The sequence below is a fragment of the Pseudophryne corroboree genome, chromosome 2 (genome assembly GCF_028390025.1).
Source record: "Pseudophryne corroboree isolate aPseCor3 chromosome 2, aPseCor3.hap2, whole genome shotgun sequence".
Taxonomy (NCBI): domain Eukaryota; kingdom Metazoa; phylum Chordata; class Amphibia; order Anura; family Myobatrachidae; genus Pseudophryne; species Pseudophryne corroboree.
The window spans coordinates 34,434,901-34,457,068 of NC_086445.1; the positions used below are offsets into that span (position 1 = coordinate 34,434,901).

The 22,168-nt window shown below is 46.3% G+C and overlaps 1 protein-coding gene across 10 annotated transcripts in view; it reads right to left on the reverse strand.

The window, feature by feature from the left end:
* Window positions 1-22,168, reverse strand: part of LOC134994743 (zinc finger protein 436-like) — a 497,924-nt gene that overhangs the window by 32,120 nt on the left and 443,636 nt on the right. For 7 of the 10 annotated variants that reach the window (XM_063951005.1, XM_063951010.1, XM_063951003.1 and 4 more), the window contains exons 12-13: window positions 18,041-18,400; window positions 1,027-1,302 (exon numbers count right to left, since the gene is read on the reverse strand). The exons of 1 other annotated variant lie outside the window; for it this stretch is intronic. In XM_063951005.1, the coding sequence (XP_063807075.1) occupies window positions 1,027-1,302; window positions 18,041-18,400 (636 nt within the window). The remainder of the gene's footprint in view (window positions 1-1,026; window positions 1,303-18,040; window positions 18,401-22,168) is intronic. 2 more of the 10 variants (XM_063951012.1, XM_063951011.1) reach the window with 2 other exon arrangements.

Here is a 22,168-nt window from a genome sequence, read left to right on the forward strand (position 1 = left end):
GTCCTCCAGACCCACCCACATACAACTAGACTGTCTGTTATCACAGACAGAGACTCACCACCCACTATCACTGATTATACTAGTGGGATGACAGCGGAGGATGTGACAGTGACACACCATACATCTGCATCTTGTGTGAGCTTCAGTCCCAGAGGAGGACTGTGGGAACATGCCCACTGTGTTCTCCTTGCTCTGGCATTAGCCATTGTCCTGGATGTTATCCACCTAGGAGTCACAGAATCCATTCAGAGCCAGGATCAGCTGCGGCAGCCGGCTCCTTCCTGTCCATACTACTATACCCCTCCAATAGTAGTCTTGAATGGAATCAGTACAAACATAAAAATAACACATGTAACAGGGGGGCTGATTCTGATTAGGGAATATAGTAAGTAAGAGAAAGTAACTGTGCACCTTGGTAACACCATGCTGCACTGCAGGCAGGTAAGATTTAACATGTGTGGAAAGATTTAGATTTAAGTGGGTTATGTACAAAGTATTACCTAAATTGCAGTGTAAATATAAAGCCATCCAGCATTTGTGGGCTACATGCAGAAGCAGCCAGTATTTACCCCACATGCCAAAAATGTATGTATTTGCACCCTTTCCAATGCAACATGCTTTTTCTTACTTTATTCACAAATCAGAATCAGGCCCAGAGACAGCTCTGAGGTCCTTTCTAATCTATACACAACGTGCATTTTTAAATGGATCTGTAACAGGACACAGCCGCTTGCAGCAATTCCAAGTTCTGCATTCAGTGGGAAAAGAAGTCTGTTTCCAGTTCTTATACAATTCTTGTTATATATGTGACGGGCAGTTTATTCTCCTAGATCGTTGTGAACTTTCTTGTGTTGCCAAAGATGTGAACTTTCTTATGTCGCCAAAGATTTGAGCTATCAGAAAAGGTGCGACCACACTGGGAACACACGAACGGCCTCTCCCCGGTGTGAGTGCGCTGATGCTTCACAAGGCTGGATCTCTGCGTAAAACATTTCCTACATTCTGCGCAACTAAAGGGTTTCTCACCAGAGTGGACGCGTTGATGTCTAACAAGAGTACAACTTCTGGCAAAGCAACTCCCGCACTCCTGGCATGAATATGGCCTCTCCCCAGTGTGAGTCCTCATATGATGCAGAAGACCTAACCTCTGAGGAAAGGTTTTCCCACAGTAAGAGCAGTGATACAGATTACTGGCGCTATGCGTCTGCTGATGAGTGACGAGGGCTGAATGACTAGGGAAACATTGCTGACACTCCGAGCACTGATGCGTCTTCTTAAGATAGTGTGAGGAGGCGTGCGGACCTGTTGGGGACAAAAGTACTAAGATAAACCCTCTATACATCAGCGGATGGGTCATGTCATCATGTGTGATATATTATACATATTTATGCATATGTTCAACTCAGACATAGTGTATTATAAACCATCATGTGGAAATGTTGTATACATTAACCCTGACATTCCCACGTAACACTGGAGTCTGGTTTAGGATTTATTAAAACATAAAAGACCTGTAGTAAAGACATTGTAGTATTATTTTCTCCAGCATGGTTGATGCAGCCAATTTTGTTCTTAGGGTGTGTACACACGGTGAGATCCTTGCTATGCCCGATTTTCACTTGCGATTTCCCATGAACTCCCCGAAGCCCAGCACCACCGTTTTTGACTACCTTTTCTTGAGATATGGACTGTGTGCTTACGATTTTGGCTTATGTGAGATGTCATTGACATGTGAGATGAACTAGATAGTACACCGATCTAGCAAGGATTGACTTGCCTGCACAGTCTATCTTTTTTTGCGATGCCGACCTGGCGGGACCGCGCATCAGGATCGAATCGGGATTTCAAGGTGACTTTCACCTTGGGATCTGCACTAACTTTTCTTGCGATTTTGACTATATAGTCAAAATCGAAAGAAAATATCTCACCATGTGTACACACCCTTACAGTACTAGAAGATTGCTGAATCTGTTTCCTTCCCACAGTAAGCAGAAAAGAAGAAGAAGGGTCCAGGACAGTATTAGAATAGTATAGAAAAAAATGGAAATAATTTTAGGAAAGAAAAGATATTAGACTGATTTCCATAGTTACTTTACTTTTTTTTTTTCCCAAACACAATTTTATTCAGTGGATGAAAGGCATTATGTAAATGACGTACACAGTGGTCCTTAATGAGCAACAGTGCTAAACAAATACAACCACAAACAGTAAAAAGTAGTAAAACATAGTGAAATATCTTACAATGGAGAAATAAGCACATTAGGTAGATTCATCCAGTCGAATTTTATATGCAAAGACAGAGAGTAAAGACTGGAAAGAAGAGTGTAGACGAAAAGAGCAAGAAAAAGAGACAGAGTGGCCAGCTGTATGGGAAAAGGGAGAAAAAGGAAAAGTGTGTGTATGGGGTTCTCTGCGGTCGCTCGCTTATTTGTGCCCTTTACTAGGACCACCAAGCTGCCTGCCATACCTAGCTGCCGGGATAGTTGCATAATGCATGGCAAAGTACTTTACCCCTCTCCAGCCGAACAAACACAATCACTAGTGGCAGGAATGGGAGAAGCACCGCACTGAATCCAAGATGATGCCGGATCGTGCTGATTCCCCCCTTCTATCTCACACCAGAGACTCACCCGATGCCTCCAAACACATATTCCAAGGCCTTTTTCCAGAGATTACTGCCAGTCCTTATCCCCTACAGCGATATTCAACTCGTTTTGGAGGGACTTTAATTTGATCTCATCTGTTCAACTAGATAAGCAATTTCTAGAAGTAGGCGGTGCCAAACCTCCTAAGTTTGGAGTGCCTCTGTTGTCACATAAACTGCACTTGTTAGACATGTGGAGGATGTTTCAGCCGATCGATCAAGACTTCACGTACCTCTCTGCAGCCCATGGCACCATGTCTAGAATAGACTATATGCTTTTATCCCATTCTTTGTTAACCAAAATGGTTTGTGCTGAAATGTAACCCATTATTTTATTGCACCAAGCTGTTGTTTGGCTAGAACTTATCTCTACCTTCAGTGGTGCAACCCTTCTACTTTATCACAATCCCTCAAATTTTGTAATAGAGTAGAAGTGGCTTGGGAGGGGTATAGAATTAATAACTTGGCTACATCTTCATATGACCCATTATTGTTTTGGCAGTAGTACGTGGAGAGACTCTCTCTCAAACTTTTTCCCAGAGAAAGATGTTGACAGCAGACTACTTGCACAATCCCCACGCCTATATCTAAAGCTCAATATTTTGAAGCTAAACGTCAATTTGATGGGACTTTTCATCAAAATGTAAGCGAACTATTCCAGGTTTTATAGATATGGCAACAAATCGGGTAGATTACTCGAAAATCTATTACGATGTCAGCGCCCTCCACTGGTGTTCCAGGATCTCTGCATGCCTGATGGAAGACTCACTCTCTCTAATGCTTAGATTGCTTCTGCGTGTTGAAAGATTTTTATGCAAATCTTTATTCTAAACCGGGTCCTTTTGATAGTACTGTCTCACAGTTTTGGGAAGACTTATCGATTCCGCAAGCTTCTACTTCCCAAGTTGATTTACTGATGGCCCCTACTATGGAATTGGAGGTCTCGCGGGCTATTTCTGGTTTGATAATCAGGAAACCTCCTAGCCCTGTCGGCTCACATCTATAAAACTCCTGACATCATGTATAAATCCAGTATTTACCTCCATTTTTAATAACATTTTGAACCTTGACCTTATGTCCATTTATTTTAATTCGGCCACTATCAATGTCCTCCCAAAACCTGGTAAGGATCTCTCAAGATCCTGGATCTTACCATCCAATATCCCTACTTAATGTTGATTACACGCTGTTAACTATAATATTGGCGGACATATTGAAACTTTTAACTCTCTATAATCCAGCAGGATCGGACCGGTTTCATTATGGGTAGGAATTCTGTAGCGACTATCTGTCATACATGATGCTCAGTGTTCCAAGATCACTATGCAGAGAGCTATTTTGTCCTTAGATGGCGAAAAGGAGAATGTGTATGATACTATGGAACGGTTTGGAGTTCTATAAATTCTATAAAAATATCATCAATAAATCTGAACTTTTATCTTTGAGTAGGGATACATATTTTTTATCGGAAGTGGGCCCTTTCATTTCTATTAAAGTAATGCCAACCCAATTCAAATATATGGGTATACACATTCCCTCCCAAATCACAAAATGATATCACAAAAATTTTACTCCAGTACTTGCTGACATCTTCAAATTGTTAGACGGCAGGCATCTTTTACCGTAGTTATTAACGGGTCGGGTGGCACTTATAAAATTGGTAATATTCCCTAAATTCTCATAAGTAATGCAAATGACCCTAATCAGACTTTCTCTGACCGACATTAAAGGGTTGGTGAAAACATTTCAAAGATTTCTCTGGAAAATGGGAAATCTAAAATGTATCCACACTAAGGACCTTATTGCGCACGGGTTGGAGATGTATTGCGTTTGCATACTCCTGACCCATTCTGTACTCCGCACGTGCATCTGTGGAAATGCCCGGGCTGGCATATTGCGGTTGCATCCCGAAAAGATACAACCGCAACATAATCCATAGCGATGGGTGGCGTGTGGGCATCAACTTGGGCCAGTGAGGGGAAACAGGGGCCGGGGCAATGCCATTTCCGGGGTGGCAACAAGACATCACACGCGGCCGCTGCAAATGAAAACATGGCTGCTCTGCGCCTGCCTTCACGGCCATTTCAGTGCTGCAATCGCACCGCTGCCGGGTTTGTCCATGCTCGACAGCCAACCTCTGTGGTGGGCGGTCCCCATCACGTGATCGCAGCCAGCTGCAGTTTTGCTAAAATAGCAAAACTGCAAATGAAGCTGAATAAGGTCCAAAGCTTCAGATGTCACGTAAAAAAGGTGGAATAAGACTTCCAGACTTAGGGCCTAATTCAGACCTGATCGCTAGCAGGCGATTTTTGCACTGCTGCGATCAGATAGGCGCCGTCTACAGGGGAGTGTATTTTAGCTGTGCAAGTGTGCGAACGCATGTGTAGCAGAGCTGTACAAACAGATCTTGTGCAGTCTCTGCGCAGCCCAGGACTTACTCAGCCGCTACGATCACTTCAGCCTGTCCAGGACCGGAATTGACATCAGACACCCGCCCTGCAAACGCCTGCGTTTTTCCAACCACTCTCTGAAAACGGTCAGTTGCCACCCACAAACACCTTCCTGTCAATCTCCTTGAGATCGCCGTGCGATCGGATTCCTCGCAGAATCCCGTCGCAGGTCAGCGATCCCCATTGTTACTGTCCATCGCGCCTACACTTTGCGGTGCATATGCATGCGCAGTTCGGACCTGATCGCAGGCTGTGAGAAAACACAGCCTAGCACTCGGGTCTAAATTACCCCCTTATTGCAGTTTCTCACTCCATATTTTTCTTAGATATAACACTGACTTGTTGCTGGAGAGAAGTGTCTAAACATTGTATGCTCTGGTTTGTGCACTCTTCACACCTTTCTCCCCTGGTGCTTTGTAACATGTCTCTAAGTCGCACATTCTTTCCCATATTTATGTTAATGTTTTCTTCAAAAGATACTTATTAGGCTTGGTGGGCCATAAAGAAGAGATTCAATAGAAAGCCAAGATGGTTGAACATTCCCTTCTGAGGTAATCCCTTGTTTACTCCCGGAAAGGAAAATACTGTATTTCTTAGGTTGAGAACCAAAGGGATCAGGGCGAGTGAGGACACCTGATCCTGAAAGGTACATTTTACACTTTTCCAATGTCACATGAAGAGTATAGTTTGACTCAAAATTAATTTTATGCACACTTCCAGATTCACCATTATGTGGATTCCTTGCCTAAGGCTCTGTCTGCTATTGATACCCCTGACTCTCTCATGTCCCTGATAATATTAATCAAATGGATCACATATAGGACTCAATACTTATATTTGGACATAAAGTGGGTCATTCCGAGTTGATCAGGCTAAAAAACATCAGTTCTGCGCATGCGTATTCGGCGCAATGCGCACGTGCGACGTACGGGCACAACGGATGATGTAGTTTCCCACGGGGTCTAGCGATGCACTTCAGTCGCGCTGGTGGCCGCAGAGTGATTGACATAAAGTGGCCATTTCTGGGTGACAACTGACCGTTTTCAGGGAGTGTTCGGAAAAAGGCAGGCGTGCCAGGAAAAACGCAGGCGTGGCTGGGCAAACGCTGGCGGGTGTGTGACGTCAAATCTGGAACTGAATAGTCTGAAGTGATGGCCAGCGCTGTGTAGGTTTTGTGCTACTCTGAAACTACACAAAAAAATGTTGTAGTCGCTCTGCGATACAACTGTTCGCATTTCTGCTAAGCTAAAATACACTCCCAGTGGGCGGCGGCATAAAGTTTGCACGGCTGCTAAAAACTGCTAGCGAGTGATCAACTCGGAATGACCCCCAATGTGTCCAACCTCTGAGAAGCTTTGGACATGCACTATGGAGACTTGGTGGCATCATCCCTTTCTCAGAGCAATCACTTACATCAGCATTACAACACCTTACAAATTTTACAATCTGCTCCCTTACAGGAGGTCCATATTAACTGGGCGTACATTTCTCAATCCGAGAGAAAACATTATGTACCTAAAGAAACAGGTTCTTGTTTGAAATGTAAACATTCTGAAGCTACAATCTACCAGAATTTTTGGGAATGCGGGCATGTCAAGTGTTTTTGGCTTAAATTATTTACCTTTATTAACTTTAAATTATTAGTTAGGTTTTCAATAGGCCCTTCAGCTTTTCTTTGTGCAAATTTTGCATCCTGGATGCTGGGAGGGGCCATCTATATCCTTTCCTTAAAGTTTTATTGAGAGCGGTGAAGAAAATTATCTTATTGGCTACTACTAAAGATTTTATATTATGATCGATATACTACACTCCCTGATATAGAGATGGGAGTTGCCAGATTTTATCATAAATGGGGTCTATATATACTGTACATACTTTAACTGTGGGCAGTCACAGTCAGATCTTCAACATTTTTGAGTCAATGGATTAACATCTTTATAAAAGGATATTGGAATCTTCTTGAACATTTTTCTTTATTTGCCTTCAGCATACCACTTGACTACAGAATTCGGACGTGTCTTAGACAACAGACAAAAAATGATGGGACCCTTAAAATAAGAATTTACTTACCGATAATTCTATTTCTCGTAGTCCGTAGTGGATGCTGGGAACTCCGTAAGGACCATGGGGAATAGCGGCTCCGCAGGAGACAGGGCACATCTAAAGAAAGCTTTAGGATCACCTGGTGTGCACTGGCTCCTCCCCCTATGACCCTCCTCCAAGCCTCAGTTAGGATACTGTGCCCGGACGAGCGTACACAATAAGGAAGGATTTTGAATCCTGGGTAAGACTCATACCAGCCACACCAATCACACTGTACAACTTGTGATCTGAACCCAGTTAACAGCATGATAATAGAGAAGCCTCTCGAAAAGATGGCTCACTACAACAATAACCCGAATTTTTTGGTAACAATAATTATGTACCAGTATTGCAGACAATCCGCACTTGGGATGGGCGCCCAGCATCCACTACGGACTACGAGAAATAGAATTATCGGTAAGTAAATTCTTATTTTCTCTGACGTCCTAGTGGATGCTGGGAACTCCGTAAGGACCATGGGGATTATACCAAAGCTCCCAAACGGGCGGGAGAGTGCGGATGACTCTGCAGCCCCCAATGAGAGAACTCCCGGTCCTCCTCAGCCAGGGTATCAAATTTGTAGAATTTTACAAACGTATTTGCTCCTGACCAAGTAACTGCTCGGCAAAGTTGTAAAGCCGAGACCCCTCGGGCAGCTGCCCAAGATGAGCCCACCTTCCTTGTGGAGTGGGCATTTACAGATTTTTGGCTGTGGCAGGCCTGCCACAGAATGTGCAAGCTGAATTGTACTACAAATCCAACGAGCAATAGTCTGCTTAGAAGCAGGAGCACCCAGCTAGTTGGGTGCATAGAGGATAAACAGCGAGTCAGATTTCCTGACTCCAGCCGTCCTGGAAACATATATTTTCCGGGTCCTGACAACGTCTAGCAACTTGGAGTCCTCCAAGTCCCTAGTAGCCGCAGGCACCACAATAGGTTGGTTCAGGTGAACGCTGAAACCACCTTAGGGAGAAACTGAGGACGAGTCCTCAATTCCGCCCTGTCCGAATGGAAAATCAGATAAGGGCTTTTACAGGATAAAGCCACCAATTCTGACACGCGCCTGGCCCAGGCCAGAGCCAACAGCATGACCACTTTTTCTGTGAGATATTTTAACTCCACAGATTTAAGTGTGTCAAACCAATGTGACTTTTGGAACCCAAAAACCACCTGGAGATCCCAAAAGTGCCACTAAAGGCACAAAAGGAGGCTGTATATGCAGTACCCCTTTAACAAATGTCTGAACTTCAGGGACTGAAGCTAGTTCTTTTTTGGAAGAAAATTGACAGAGCCGAAATTTGAACCTTAATGGACCCCAATTTCAGGCCCATAGATACTACTGTTTGCAGGAAATGTAGGAATCGACCCAGTTGAATTTCCTCCGTCGAGCCTTACTGGCCTCGCACCACGCAACATATTTTCGCCAAATGCGGTGATAATGTTTTGCGGTTACATCCTTCCTGGCTTTGATCAGGATAGGGATGACTTCATCCGGAATGCCTTTTTCCTTCAGGATCCGGCGTTCAACCGCCATGCCGTCAACGCAGCCGCGGTAAGTCTTGGAACAGACAAGGTCCTTGCTGGACCAGGTCCCTTCTTAGAGGTAGAGGCTACGGATCCTCCGTGAGCATCTCTTGAAGTTCCGGTTACCAATTCCTTCTTGGCCAATCCAGAGCCACTAATATAGTGCTTACTCCTCTCCATCTTATCAATCTCAGTACCTTGGGTATGAGAGGCAGAGGAGGGAACCCATACACTGATTAGTACACCCACGGTGTTACCAGAGCATCTACAGCTATTGCCTGAGGGTCCCTTGACGTGGCGCAATACCTGTCGAGTTTTTCCCAACGGTTTATAATCATGTGGAAGACTTCTGGGTGAAGTCCTTACTCTCCCGGGTGGAGGTCGTGCTGAGGAAAACTGCTTCCCAGTTGTCCACTCCCGGAATGAAAACTGCTGACAGTGCTATCACATGGTTTTTCGCCCCGCGAAGAATCCTTGCAGCTTCTGCCATTGCCCTCCTGCTTCTTGTGGCACCCTGTCTGTTTACGTGGGTGACTGCCGTAATGTTGTCCGACTGGATCAACACCGGCTGACCTTGAAGCAGAGGTCTTGCTAAGCTTAGAGCATTGTAAATGGCCCTTAGCTTCAGGACATTTATGTGAAGTGATGTCTCCAGGCTTGACCATAAGCCCTGGATATTCCTTCCCTGTGTGACTGCTCCCCAGCCTCGCAGGCTGGCATCCGTGGCCACCAGGACCCAGTCCCGCATGCCGAATCTGCGGCCCTCTAGAAGATGAGCACTCTGCAACCACCACAGGAGGGATACCCTTGTCCCTGGTGACAGGGTTATCCGCTGAAGCATCTGAAGATGCGACCCGGACCATTTGTCCAGTAGGTTCCACTGGAAAGTCTTGCGTGGAATCTGCCGAATGGGATTGCTTCGTAGGAAGCCACCATTTTTACCCAGAACCCTTGTGCATTGATGCACTGAGACTTGGTTCGGTTTTAGGAGGTTCCTGACTAGCTCGGATAACTCCTTGGCTTTCTCCTCCGGGAGAAACACCTTCTTTCTGGACTGTGTCCAGGATCATCCCTAGGAACAGAAGACAAGTCGTCGGAACCAGCTGCGATTTTGGAATATTGAGAATCCAATCGTGCTGCCGCAACACTACCTGAGGTAGTGCTACACCGATCTCCAACTGTTCCCTGGATCTCACCCTTATCAGGGAATCGTCCAAGTAAAGGATAACTAAAATTCCCTTCCTTCGAAGGAATATCATCATTACGGTCATTACTTCAGTAAAGACCCGGGGTGCCGTGGACCATCCCTACGGCAGCGTCTGAACTGATAGTGACAGTTCTGTACCATAACCTGAGATACCCTTGGTGAGAAGGGTAAATTTTGACATGAAGGTAAGCATCCTTGATGTCCCGAGACATCATGTAGTCCCCTTCTTCCAGGTTTGCAATCACTGCTCTGAGTGACTCAATTTTGAATTTGAACCTCTGTATGTAAGTGTTCAAAGATTTTAGATTTTAGATTTTAAAATCGGTCTCACCGAGCCGTCTGGCTTCGGTACCACAATAGTGTGGAATAATACCCCGTTCCCTGTTGCAGGAGGGGTACCTTAATTATCACCTGCTGGGAATACAGCTTGTGAATGGCTTCCAAAACTGCCTCCCTGTCAGCGGGAGACGTCGGTAAAACAGACTTTTGGAAACGGCAAGGGGAATACGTCTCGAATTCCAATTTGTACCCCTGAAATATTACCTGAAGGATCCAGGGGTCTACTTGCGAGTGAGCCCACTGCGCACTGAAATTCATTGAGAACGGGCCCCCACCGTGCCTGAACTTGTAAAGCCCTAGCGTCATACTGAGAGCTTGGCAGAGGCGGAAAAGGGTTTCTGTTCCTGGGAACTGGCTGATCTCTGCAGCCATTTTCCTCTCCCTCTGTCACGAGCAGAAAAGAGGAACCCTTTTGTCCGCTTGCCAACCAGGACTGCGCCTGATAATACGGCGTCTTATTTTGAGAGGCGACCTGGGGTACATCCCCTTTTTTTTTTTAAGGCAATACTTCCAAATGCCGTTTGGAATCCGCATCACCTGACCACTTTACTGGTATAATTGGACAACGCACTTATACTTGATGCCAGTCGGCAAATATTCCGCTGTGCATCATGCATATATAGAAATGCATATTTTAATTGCTCTATAGGCAATAATATACTGTCCTTATCTAGGATATCAAATTTCCAGTCAGGGAATCCGACCACGCCAACCCAGCACTGCACATCCAGGCTGAGGCGATTGCTGGTCGCAGTATAACACCAGTATGTGTGTAAATACATTTTAGGATACCCTCCTGCTTTCTATCAGCAGGATCCCTAAGGGCGGCCATCTCCAGAGAGGGTAGAGCCCTTGTTCTTACAAGCGTGTGAGCGCCTTATCCCCCCTAGGGGGTGTTTCCCAACGCACCCTAACCTCTGGCGGGAAAAGGTATACTGCCAATAACTTTTTAGAAATTATCAATTGTTATCGGGGGGAAACCCACGCATCATCACACACCTCATTTTATTTCTCAGATTCAGGAAAACTACAGGAAGTTTTTCCTCACCAAACATAATACCCCTTTTTTTGGTGGTATTTATATTATCAGAAGAGTGTATACTTTTTCCATTGCCTCAATCATGCAATGTGTGGCCCTATTGGAAATCACGGTTGTCTCTTCACCGTCGACACAGGAGTCAGTATCCGTGTCGGCGTCTGTATCTGAGGTAACGGGCGCTTTAGAGCCCCTGTATGAGACGTCTGGACATGCACAAGCTGAGTAGCCGGCTGTCTCATGTCAACCACTGTCTTTTATACAAAGCTGACACTGTCACGCAATTTCAACAGTACATCCACTCAGGTGTCGACCCCCCAGGGGGTGACAACACTATTACAGACACTCTACTCCGTCTCCTCATCATTTTTCTCCTCATACATGTCGACACAAACGTACCGACACACAGCACACACACAGGGAATGCTCTGATAGAGGACAGGACCCCACTAGCCCTTTGGGGAGACAGAGGGAGAGTTTGCCAGCACACACCAGAGCGCTATATATATACAGGGATAACCTTATATAAGTGTTTTTCCCTTTATAGCTGCTGTATTGTTTATACTGCGCCTAATTTGTGCCCCCCTCTCTTTTTTAACCCCTTTCTGTAGTGTAGTGACTGCAGGGGAGAGCCAGGGAGCTTCCCTCCAACTGAGCTGTGAGGGAAAATGGCGCCAGTGTGCTGAGGAGATAAGGACGCCGAGAAAGGGGCGGAGCCTATCATCCGTTTTCTTGTATGTTTTGGCAGGGGTTAAATGCATCCATATAGCCCAGGAGTTATATGTGATGCATTTATTTTAGCCATAAAAGGTATTCTATCGATTTATTGCGTCTCAGGGGGCTGCCCCCCCAGCGCCCTGCACCCTCAGTGACCGGAGTGTGAAGTGTGCTGAGAGCAATGGCGCACAGCTGCGGTGCTGTGCGCCTACCTTTATCTGAAGACAGGAAAGTCTTCTGCCGCCGATTTTTCCGGACCTCTTCGCTCTTCTGGCTCTGTAAGGGGGCCGGCGGCGCGGCTCCGGTGACCCATCCAGGCTGAACCTGTGATCGTCCCTCTGGAGCTAATGTCCAGTAGCCTAAGAAGCCCAATCCACTCTGCACGCAGGTGAGTTCGCTTCTTCTCCCCTTAGTCCCTCGATGCAGTGAGCCTGTTGCCAGCAGGTCTCACTGAAAATAATAAACCTAAACTAAAACTTTCACAAAGAGCTCAGGAGAGCCCCTAGTGTGCACCCTTCTCGTCGGGCACAGAAAATCTAACTGAGGCTTGGAGGAGGGTCATAGGGGGAGGAGCCAGTGCACACCAGGTGATCCTAAAGCTTTCTTTAGATGTGCCCTGTCTCCTGCGGAGCCGCTATTCCCCATGGTCCTTACGGAGTTCCCAGCATCCACTAGGACGTCAGAGAAAATATATTGCTGCACAACTTTTAGAGGCAATCACTGCAATCAAGTGATTTATGTAGCTCTCAGTGAGACTTCTGTAGCTGTCAGCAGCTAGTTTGGCCCATTCTACTTGAGCAAGCTGCTCCAGCTGTCTCAGGTAAGATGGGAGCCTTATCCAGGCTGCATATTTTAGCTCTTTACATAGATGTTCCATAAGATTCAGATCAGCTCTCATAGACCCCATTTCAGAAGTCCAATGTTCTGTTCTTGTCCATTCTTGGCTGCTTTTATCTGTGTGTTTGGGTCATTATACTGTTGGAGGACCCATGACCTGCAGAGGGTTCTACATTGGGCAGTATGGTTTGCTCTAGAATGCCTTGATAGTCCTGAGATTTCATTGTGCCCTGCACAAATCCAAGGGAACCAATGCCAGATGCAGCAAAACAGCCCCAAAACTTCTCCATGTGTCACAGTCAGTATGATGTTCTTCTCTTTGAAAGCTTGTTGATCTGTGAACATAGAGCTAATGTAGACTTTTAAAAAGCTCCAGTTTTGACTCATCTATCCAAAGGACAGTCTCCAGAAGCATTGTGTCAATACATAGTTTAGAAAAATTCCAGTCTGACTTTTATGTTTTTTTTTAAAGCGAAGTCCTCCTGGGTATTTTCCGATGGAGCCCACTGTCTCTCAGAAAGCATCAGATGGTGTGATCAGAGACTGACATACCCTGACTTTGGAGTTAATCTTTTTGGAAGTTTTCTTTGGATTTTTCCCTACCACTCTCACTCTCCTTTTGTTTAATATGGGGTCAGTTTTCCTCTTGTGGCCACATACAGAGAGTATGACTACAGCCCCATGGACTTTAACCTTTCTAATAATATTTGCAACAGGAACATCATGTTGATTGGAGATTGTCTATAATTTTCTTTCTGATCTACTCTGAGAAATCTCTCCTTTGCTTTCTCTAGTCTATGCTCACAATGGTGCACACGATGATACCAAACAGCAGAATGATTACTTTTCTCCATTTAAATTGCCTGATTGACTGAGTAGATTGAAGACATGAGGCTAATTCATGAAAGCAATTAACTTTAAAAATATCAACTGTTTACAGAGGCAACAACAAATCTGTCCTGGTCATTTTAGAATAATTTGGGGAACAAGCAATAAATTATCTGTTTTCAAGGTTTCTTTGCTTTATTTTATGAAAAAGTAAAGGCATGCAGGTACAGTACATGAGGCAAAAACTTTTAATTTCAACAGTTTTCAGGAGGAATGAAGCATGGTTTCAGTAGTCTATAAGGATGGCAACAAATTTGTCCAGAACTGTATATACAGAGGAGGGAGTCAGTGGGATGAGTGACAAAACACTAAAAAACACTACTCTGACAGATTTGGTGATGCAAGTCAAAGCTACTGGGACGACCCCTCTCAGTCCAGGGAAAGGATACATTTTAACTCCTCATCCATCACTGCTGGAACATAGGGCCTAATTCACACAGGTGTGGTATGGAAGGTAGATAGTAACTAGGTCGACCACTACTGGTCGACAGTAACTAGGTCGACAGGTCAAAATGTCGACATGAGTTTTTTATGGGGGTTTTTTGTGTCGTTTTCATCGTAGAGTGACAGGGAACCCCAATTAGTGCACCGTGTCCCCTCGCTCCGCTACCGCTTCGCTCGGCACAGATTACCGTTCCAATCGTAGTCCACGTGGATCGTTAAGTATGAAAAGGTAAAAAAAAAAAAAAAGACCTAGAGACCCTGACGACCTAGTTACCGTCGACCTAGAGACCGGATCCCAATTCAGACCTGGACACTGCAGCACAGGACAGTTAAGCGATGGCTCAGCTGTCCAATAGTCTGTAAAGTGGCAGCCTGCGGCTCAGTAACGGGAAAGAATGTCCCCGACAGTGGCAGCGTGTGGAGCCGGGGGTTTGTGCGCCTTGGGAGACCAGAGATGAGTGAGATGTGTCACAGCAGCCTGCCAGCAAAAAGTAAGGCTGGCTGTATTATGGCTCTGGGTAGTGTGTGTTTATAGATATATATGTATATATATCTGTGTGTATGTCTGCGTGCATATATGTAAATATATACTGTATATGCATGTGTATATAGCACAAGAACGGGTGGCACTCGAAGGACTTTCAATGGCGGAAATCAATGGACACGGGGGTCACCCCTGTATTGTGTCCATTGATTTCCGCCATTGACAGTCCCGTGAGTGCCGCCCGTTCTTGTGCCATGTATCTGGTGAGAGATCACCTTCAAGGGCACCTGGGCACTTAGTGTGACAAGCGGGTGGCGAGTGCCAGCCCATGCTGAGAATATATATCTATAGATATGTGTATATATATATATTATATATACAGTACATACGTGTGTGTGTGTATATATATATATATATATATATAATGCATGGTGTACTCCCAGCTTAATATAAGCAATAGGCGGAACTCTACAGACTTTTAAACTAGTGTAAATCTGTACCCTGAAGGAAGAACCCATGTCTATAACTATTAATACAGATTCAAACAAATTTAAAAATCTGCGGAGCACTGACTCTCCCTTTCTGTGGGATACCTATATATATATATTTTATATAGCTCAACTGCCTGCCTCTTTATTAGGGGCCCCGCTATCTGAAGTGCCCCGGGCCCCCCATAGCCTCGATCCGCGCCTTGCTTACAATTCAGGCGTGTCCGGACTGTTCGCGGGGTGGACCGCGGCAGCTGCGTGAACATATGGCGGGTAGCCGCCTGCGTTTGCAGCTAGGCTGCGTAGGCAGGTGCGAAAGCATTGTTGCTGTGTGATGCTTTCACATGTCTGCGGAGAGGGGGAGGGGGAGTAGGGCCTGGCATGCGGGGTGGACTGGCCCTGTGCAGGGCGTCCCCAGCATGATGGGGATTTTGATTGAAGAAGAGCATTTTTTCACACGACTACGAACAGGCATGACTTAGGCCCATAGTCTGCACCTTTATACTGTGCCCAATCTATAACTGTAGATGATAAGATTTTAGATAATCCATAATAAAACCACAGAAATAGAACACAATAACCCTGCAGGAATACAGACAGATGTATTGTCACTAAGCACGGCCTGTACAGGATATACAGTGATCACTATCAGAGGGACATTATTGGGAAATCACTATAACAATGCATGCTCCAAATGTCTCCTACTGCTGTGTGATCTCCTGGCCGCAGGGTACGGCACCATTGCTGGTGATATTAAAGGCTCCGCACAGCCATGCTGAGAAATAACCTGTCCCTATGTACTATCATTTATACCATGGTACAGAGAGGTGAGTGTGTGTAATGGGACAGACGTCCTCTGTGCCCCATAGTGACTGGGTAACAGGAAACCTGTACAGCAGGCACCAGGACGGGCAGATGCCAGCCGCGGGTATGACAGGGCCACACCTCTCTGGCACGTCTACACATCAGGGTGTGATTACCTCATAGTCAGGTGACTGATATAATAACAGAGATGGAGCCATAGATGGAGATTACCTAGATATTAGTAATGCTTGATCCCACACTGAAGACTCGTAAATCAGCTATAACACTAGAGCATGAATACAATGGCAGCTGAAAAGATATAATTGCTGGGAGGAGGATTACTTACACTTGTATTACATGAATTACATACAGAGGAAGGAGGAGGGGGGTCTGCCAGTGCCAGGTCATAGGTCACACGGTACTTCTGTGGCCAAACTCACTGCGGTGTAAAAGTAAAACTATCAGTGCAGAATAATTTGAAAGCAGAATGTAGAAGTCATTGTGGTGAATGTACGTGGCCGGACGGATCGCTGCTCATCTTGAATGTCTGTACTGCAGTTATCAAAGGCAGTGCCCCAAACCTGTTTCCATGGCATGATGTCATCACTGTACACATCGACAAGTCGGTGATGAATTTCAGCTGCTGATGAGCCCTCTATACACAGAAATCCGGTCCACATTACGCACCTCACTGTGTGACCGCGTTTCCGCCAGCACCGCCATCTTACACCTGATGCTGGGATAGTATAGTGAGTATTTTGAGTCACAGTCTAATGGCCGTGAGGGGAAGCGGCTGTGTACCTGCCCTGGCCTGGCGGGAAAGTGGACATGACTTTTCCATCTCCTCTGAAATGGTTGACATTGGTCTTCATCCTACACTTCTGATGTGTGCGCACTTTGGGGGTAATACAGACCTGATCGCTGCTGGGCGTTTTCGCACAGCGGGCGATCAGCTCTGAAATGCGCATTGGACAACTGCACCGGGCATCGGTGTCTAGCGACGGCATGGTGCGAAAAAAGCGATCGCAAGGTGATTGACAGGAAGTGGCCGTTTGTGGGTGGCATCTGATCGTTTTACAGGAGTGTCCGGAAAAACGCAGGCGGGCTCAGGTGTTTAGAGGGAGGGTGTCTGATGTCCGCTCCGGCCCCGATCAGCAGGATTACATCGCACTGGAAGAGTAAGTCCTGGGCTGCGCACACACTGACGTTTGTGCAGCTCTGCTACAAATGCGATCGCACCCCTGCACAGACCTTTCCCCCTGCCCCTGTAGGCGGCGACTATCTGATCGCAGGGCTGCAAAAACCGCAGCCCAGCAATCAGATCTGAATTACCCCCTTTATACCTTCCTGTTGTTCTTTTCTAGGGGGATGATGATCCGAAGTAATCACTACATTCAAATATACAAAAAATATAAAAGTTATAGACAGTTTGATGTCCCTTCACTCTCATACCCAACATAACACAAACCAAGAAGTAATTCAAGTGATGTTTTCTATGTATCCACTACACGTATTTTTAGATGGATCCATAACTGGACACGGCGCCTTCTACATGTGCAGGACTGAGGACCAAAAAACGTAGCCCTGCGCCTTACAACGCATTTGTCAGGAAGAGATGTCCAATTTTTTCCCCAGTTCTTTAAAACACGTCTTGTTATGTATGTGACGGGCAGTTTATTCACCTGGACCATTGTGAACGCTCTGATGTGCTTCATTAGAAAAGCAGCGGCCAAACTAGGAACACACTTACGGCCTCTCCCCGGTGTGAGTGCGCTGATGCCTGACAAGGTCGGATCTCTGGACAAAGCACTTCCCGCATTCCGTGCACTGAAATGGCTTCTCCCCGGTGTGAGTGCGCTGGTGCATGACAAGGGTGCCTTTCCGGACAAAACATTTGCCACACTCCATGCACATAAATGGCTTCTCACCAGAGTGAGTCTGGTTATGTACAGTAAGGGCAGACCTGCTGGTAAAACATTTCCCGCACTCCAGGCAGAAAAATGGCCTCTCCCCGGAGTGACTGTGCTGATGTTTGGCAAGAGTTGATCTCTTCGCAAAGAACTTGCCATATTCCACGACCTGAAAAGGCTTCTCACCAGAGTGAATCCGCTGGTGCGTGGAAAGGGTAGACCTTCTGGTAAAACATCTCCCGCACTCCAAACATGAAAATGGCCTCTCCCCGGTGTGAGTTCTTTTATGGTACAGAAGACGAGACCTCTGATGAAAGGATTTCCCACAGTAAGAGCAGTGAAACAGTTTGTCCTCAGTGTGACATTGCTGATGGGCGGTAAGAGCCAATTTGGAGCTGAAACGCACTCCGCAAACAGAGCATCTATACAGATTACTGGCGCTATGAGTTTGCTGATGGGTGACGAGGGCTGAATGATTAGGGAAACATTGCTGACACTCCGAGCACTGATACGTCATCTCAGGATAGTGTGAGGAGGCGTGCGGACCTGTTGGGGACAAAAGTACTAAGATAAACCCTCTATACATCAGCGAATGGGTCGCGTCATTATATTTTAGACATTCTGTGTATATAATAAGAATTTACTTACCGATAATTCTATTTCTCGGAGTCCGTAGTGGATGCTGGGGTTCCTGAAAGGACCATGGGGAATAGCGGCTCCGCAGGAGACAGGGCACAAAAGTAAAGCTTTCCGATCAGGTGGTGTGCACTGGCTCCTCCCCCTATGACCCTCCTCCAAGCCAGTTAGGTACTGTGCCCGGACGAGCGTACACAATAAGGGAGGAATTTTGAATCCCGGGTAAGACTCATACCAGCCACACCAATCACACCGTACAACTTGTGATCTAAACCCAGTTAACAGTATGATAACAGCGGAGCCTCTGAAAAGATGGCTCACAACAATAATAACCCGATTTTTGTAACTATGTACAAGTATTGCAGATAATCCGCACTTGGGATGGGCGCCCAGCATCCACTACGGACTCCGAGAAATAGAATTATCGGTAAGTAAATTCTTATTTTCTCTATCGTCCTAGTGGATGCTGGGGTTCCTGAAAGGACCATGGGGATTATACCAAAGCTCCCAAACGGGCGGGAGAGTGCGGATGACTCTGCAGCACCGAATGAGAGAACTCCAGGTCCTCCTTAGCCAGGGTATCAAATTTGTAGAATTTAGCAAACGTGTTTGCCCCTGACCAAGTAGCTGCTCGGCAAAGTTGTAAAGCCGAGACCCCTCGGGCAGCCGCCCAAGATGAGCCCACCTTCCTTGTGGAATGGGCATTTACATATTTTGGCTGTGGCAGGCCTGCCACAGAATGTGCAAGCTGAATTGTATTACACATCCAACTAGCAATAGTCTGCTTAGAAGCAAGAGCACCCAGTTTGTTGGGTGCATACAGGATAACAGCAAGTCAGTTTTCCTGACTCCAGCCGTCCTGGAACATATTTTCAGAGCCCTGACAACATCTAGCAACTTGGAGTCCTCCAAGTCCCTAGTAGGTGCAAGGCACCATAATAAGCTGGTTCAGGTGAAACACTGACACCACCTTAGGGAGAGAACTGGGGACGAGTCCGCAGCTCTGCCCTGTCCGAATGGACAAACAGATATGGGCTTTTTTGAGAAAAAACCACCAATTTGACACTCGCCTGGTCCAGGCCAGGGCCAAGAGCATGGTCACTTTTCATGTGAGATGCTTCAAATCCACAGATTTGACTGGTTTTAAACCAATGTGATTTGAGGAATCCCAGAACTACGTTGAGATCCCACAGTGCCACTGGAGGCACAAAAGGGGGTTGTATATGCAATACTCCCTTGACAAACTTCTGGACTTCAGGAACTGAAGCCAATTCTTTCTGGAAGAAAATCGACAGGGCCGAAATTTGAACCTTAATGGACCCCAATTTGAGGCCCATAGACACTCCTGTTTGCAGGAAATGCAGGAAACGACCGAGTTGAAATTTCTTTGTGGGGCCTTCCTGGCCTCACACCACGCAACATATTTTCGCCACATGTGGTGATAATGTTGTGCGGTCACCTCCTTTCTGGCTTTGACCAGGGTAGGAATGACCTCTTCCGGAATGCCTTTTTCCCTTAGGATCCGGCTTTCCACCGCCATGCCGACAAAACGCAGCTGCGGTAAGTCTTGGAACAGACATGGTACTTGCTGAAGCAAGTCCCTTCTTAGCGGCAGAGGCCATAAGACCTCTGTGAGCATCTCTTGAAGTTCCGGGTACCAAGTCCTTCTTGGCCAATCCGGAGCCATGAGTATAGTTCTTACTCCTCTACGTCTTATAATTCTCAGCACCTTAGGTATGAGAAGCAGAGGAGGGAACACATACACCGACTGGTACACCCACGGTGTTACCAGAACGTCCACAGCTATTGCCTGAGGGTCTCTTGACCTGGCGCAATACCTGTCCCGTTTTTTGTTCAGACGGGACGCCATCATGTCCACCTTTGGTATTTCCCAACGGTTTACAATCATGTGGAAAAAACTTCCCGATGAAGTTTCCACTCTCCCGGGTGGAGGTCGTGCCTGCTGAGGAAGTCTGCTTCCCAGTTTCCATTCCCGGGATGAAACACTGCTGACAGTGCTATCACATGATTTTCCGCCCAGCGAAAAGTCCTTGCAGTTTTTGCCATTGCCCTCCTGCTTCTTGTGTCGCCCTGTCTGTTTACGTGGGCGACTGCCGTGATGTTTTTCCCACTGGATCAATACCGGCTGACCTTGAAGCAGAGGTCTTGCTAAGCTTAGAGCATTATAAATTTACCCTTAGCTCCAGTATATTTATGTGGAGAAAAGTCTCCAGACTTGATCACACTCCCTGGAAATTTTTTTCTTGTGTGACTGCTCCCCAGCCTCTCGGGCTGGGCTCCGTGGTCACCAGCATCCAATCCTGAATGCCGAATCTGCGGCCCTCTAGAAGATGAGCACTCTATAACCACCACAGGAGAGACACCCTTGTCCTTGGATATAGGGTTATCCGCTGATGCATCTGAAGATGCGATCCGGACCATTTATCCAGCAGATCCCACTGAAAAGTTCTTGCGTGAAATCTGCCGAATGGAATTGCTTCGTAGGAAGCCACCATTTTTACCAGGACCCTTGTGCAATGATGCACTGTTTTTAGGAGGTTCCTGACTAGCTCGGATAACTCCCTGGCTTTCTCTTCCGGGAGAAACACCTTTTTCTGGACTGTGTCCAGAATCATCCCTAGGCACAGCAGACGTGTCGTCGGGATCAGCTGCGATTTTGGAATATTTAGAATCCACCCGTGCTGTTGTAGCAGTATCCTAGATAGTGCTACTCCGACCTCCAACTGTTCCCTGGACTATGCCCTTATCAGGAGATCGTCCAAGTAAGGGATAATTAAGACGCCTTTTCTTCGAAGAAGAATCATCATTTCGGCCATTACCTTGGTAAAGACCCGGGGTGCCGTGGACAATCCAAACGGCAGCGTCTGAAACTGATAGTGACAGTTCTGCACCACGAACCTGAGGTACCCTTAGTGAGAAGGGCAAATTTGGGACATAGAGGTAAGCATCCCTGATGTCCCGGGACACTATATAGTCCCCTTCTTCCTGGTTCGTTACCACTGCTCTGAGTGACTCCATCTTGATTTGAACCTTTGTAAGTGTTCAAAATTTTTTTTAGAATAAGTCTCACCTAGCCTTCTGGCTTCAGTACCACAATATAGTGTGGAATAATACCCCTTTTCTTGTAGTAGGAGTTGTAATTTAATTATCACCTGCTGGGAATACAGCTTGTGAATTTTTTCCCATACTGCCTCCTTGTCGGAGGGAGACCTTGGTAAAGCAGACTTCAGGAGCCTGCGAAGGGGAAACGTCTCGACATTCCAATCTGTACCCCTGGGATACTACTTGTAGGATCCAGGGGTCCTGTACGGTCTCAGCGCCATGCTGAGAACTTGTCAGAAGCGGTGGAACGCTTCTGTTCCTGGGAATGGGCTGCCTGCTGCAGTCTTCTTCCCTTTCCTCTATCCCTGGGCAGATATGATCTTATAGGGACGAAAGGACTGAGGCTGAAAAGACGGTGTCTTTTTCTGCAGAGATGTGACTTAGGGTAAAAACGGTGGATTTTCCAGCAGTTGCCGTGGCCACCAGATCCGATGGACCGACCCCAAATAACTCCTCTTCCTTTATACGGCAATACACCTTTGTGCCGTTTGGAATCTGCATCACCTGACCACTGTCGTGTCCATAACATCTTCTGGCAGTTATGGACATCGCATT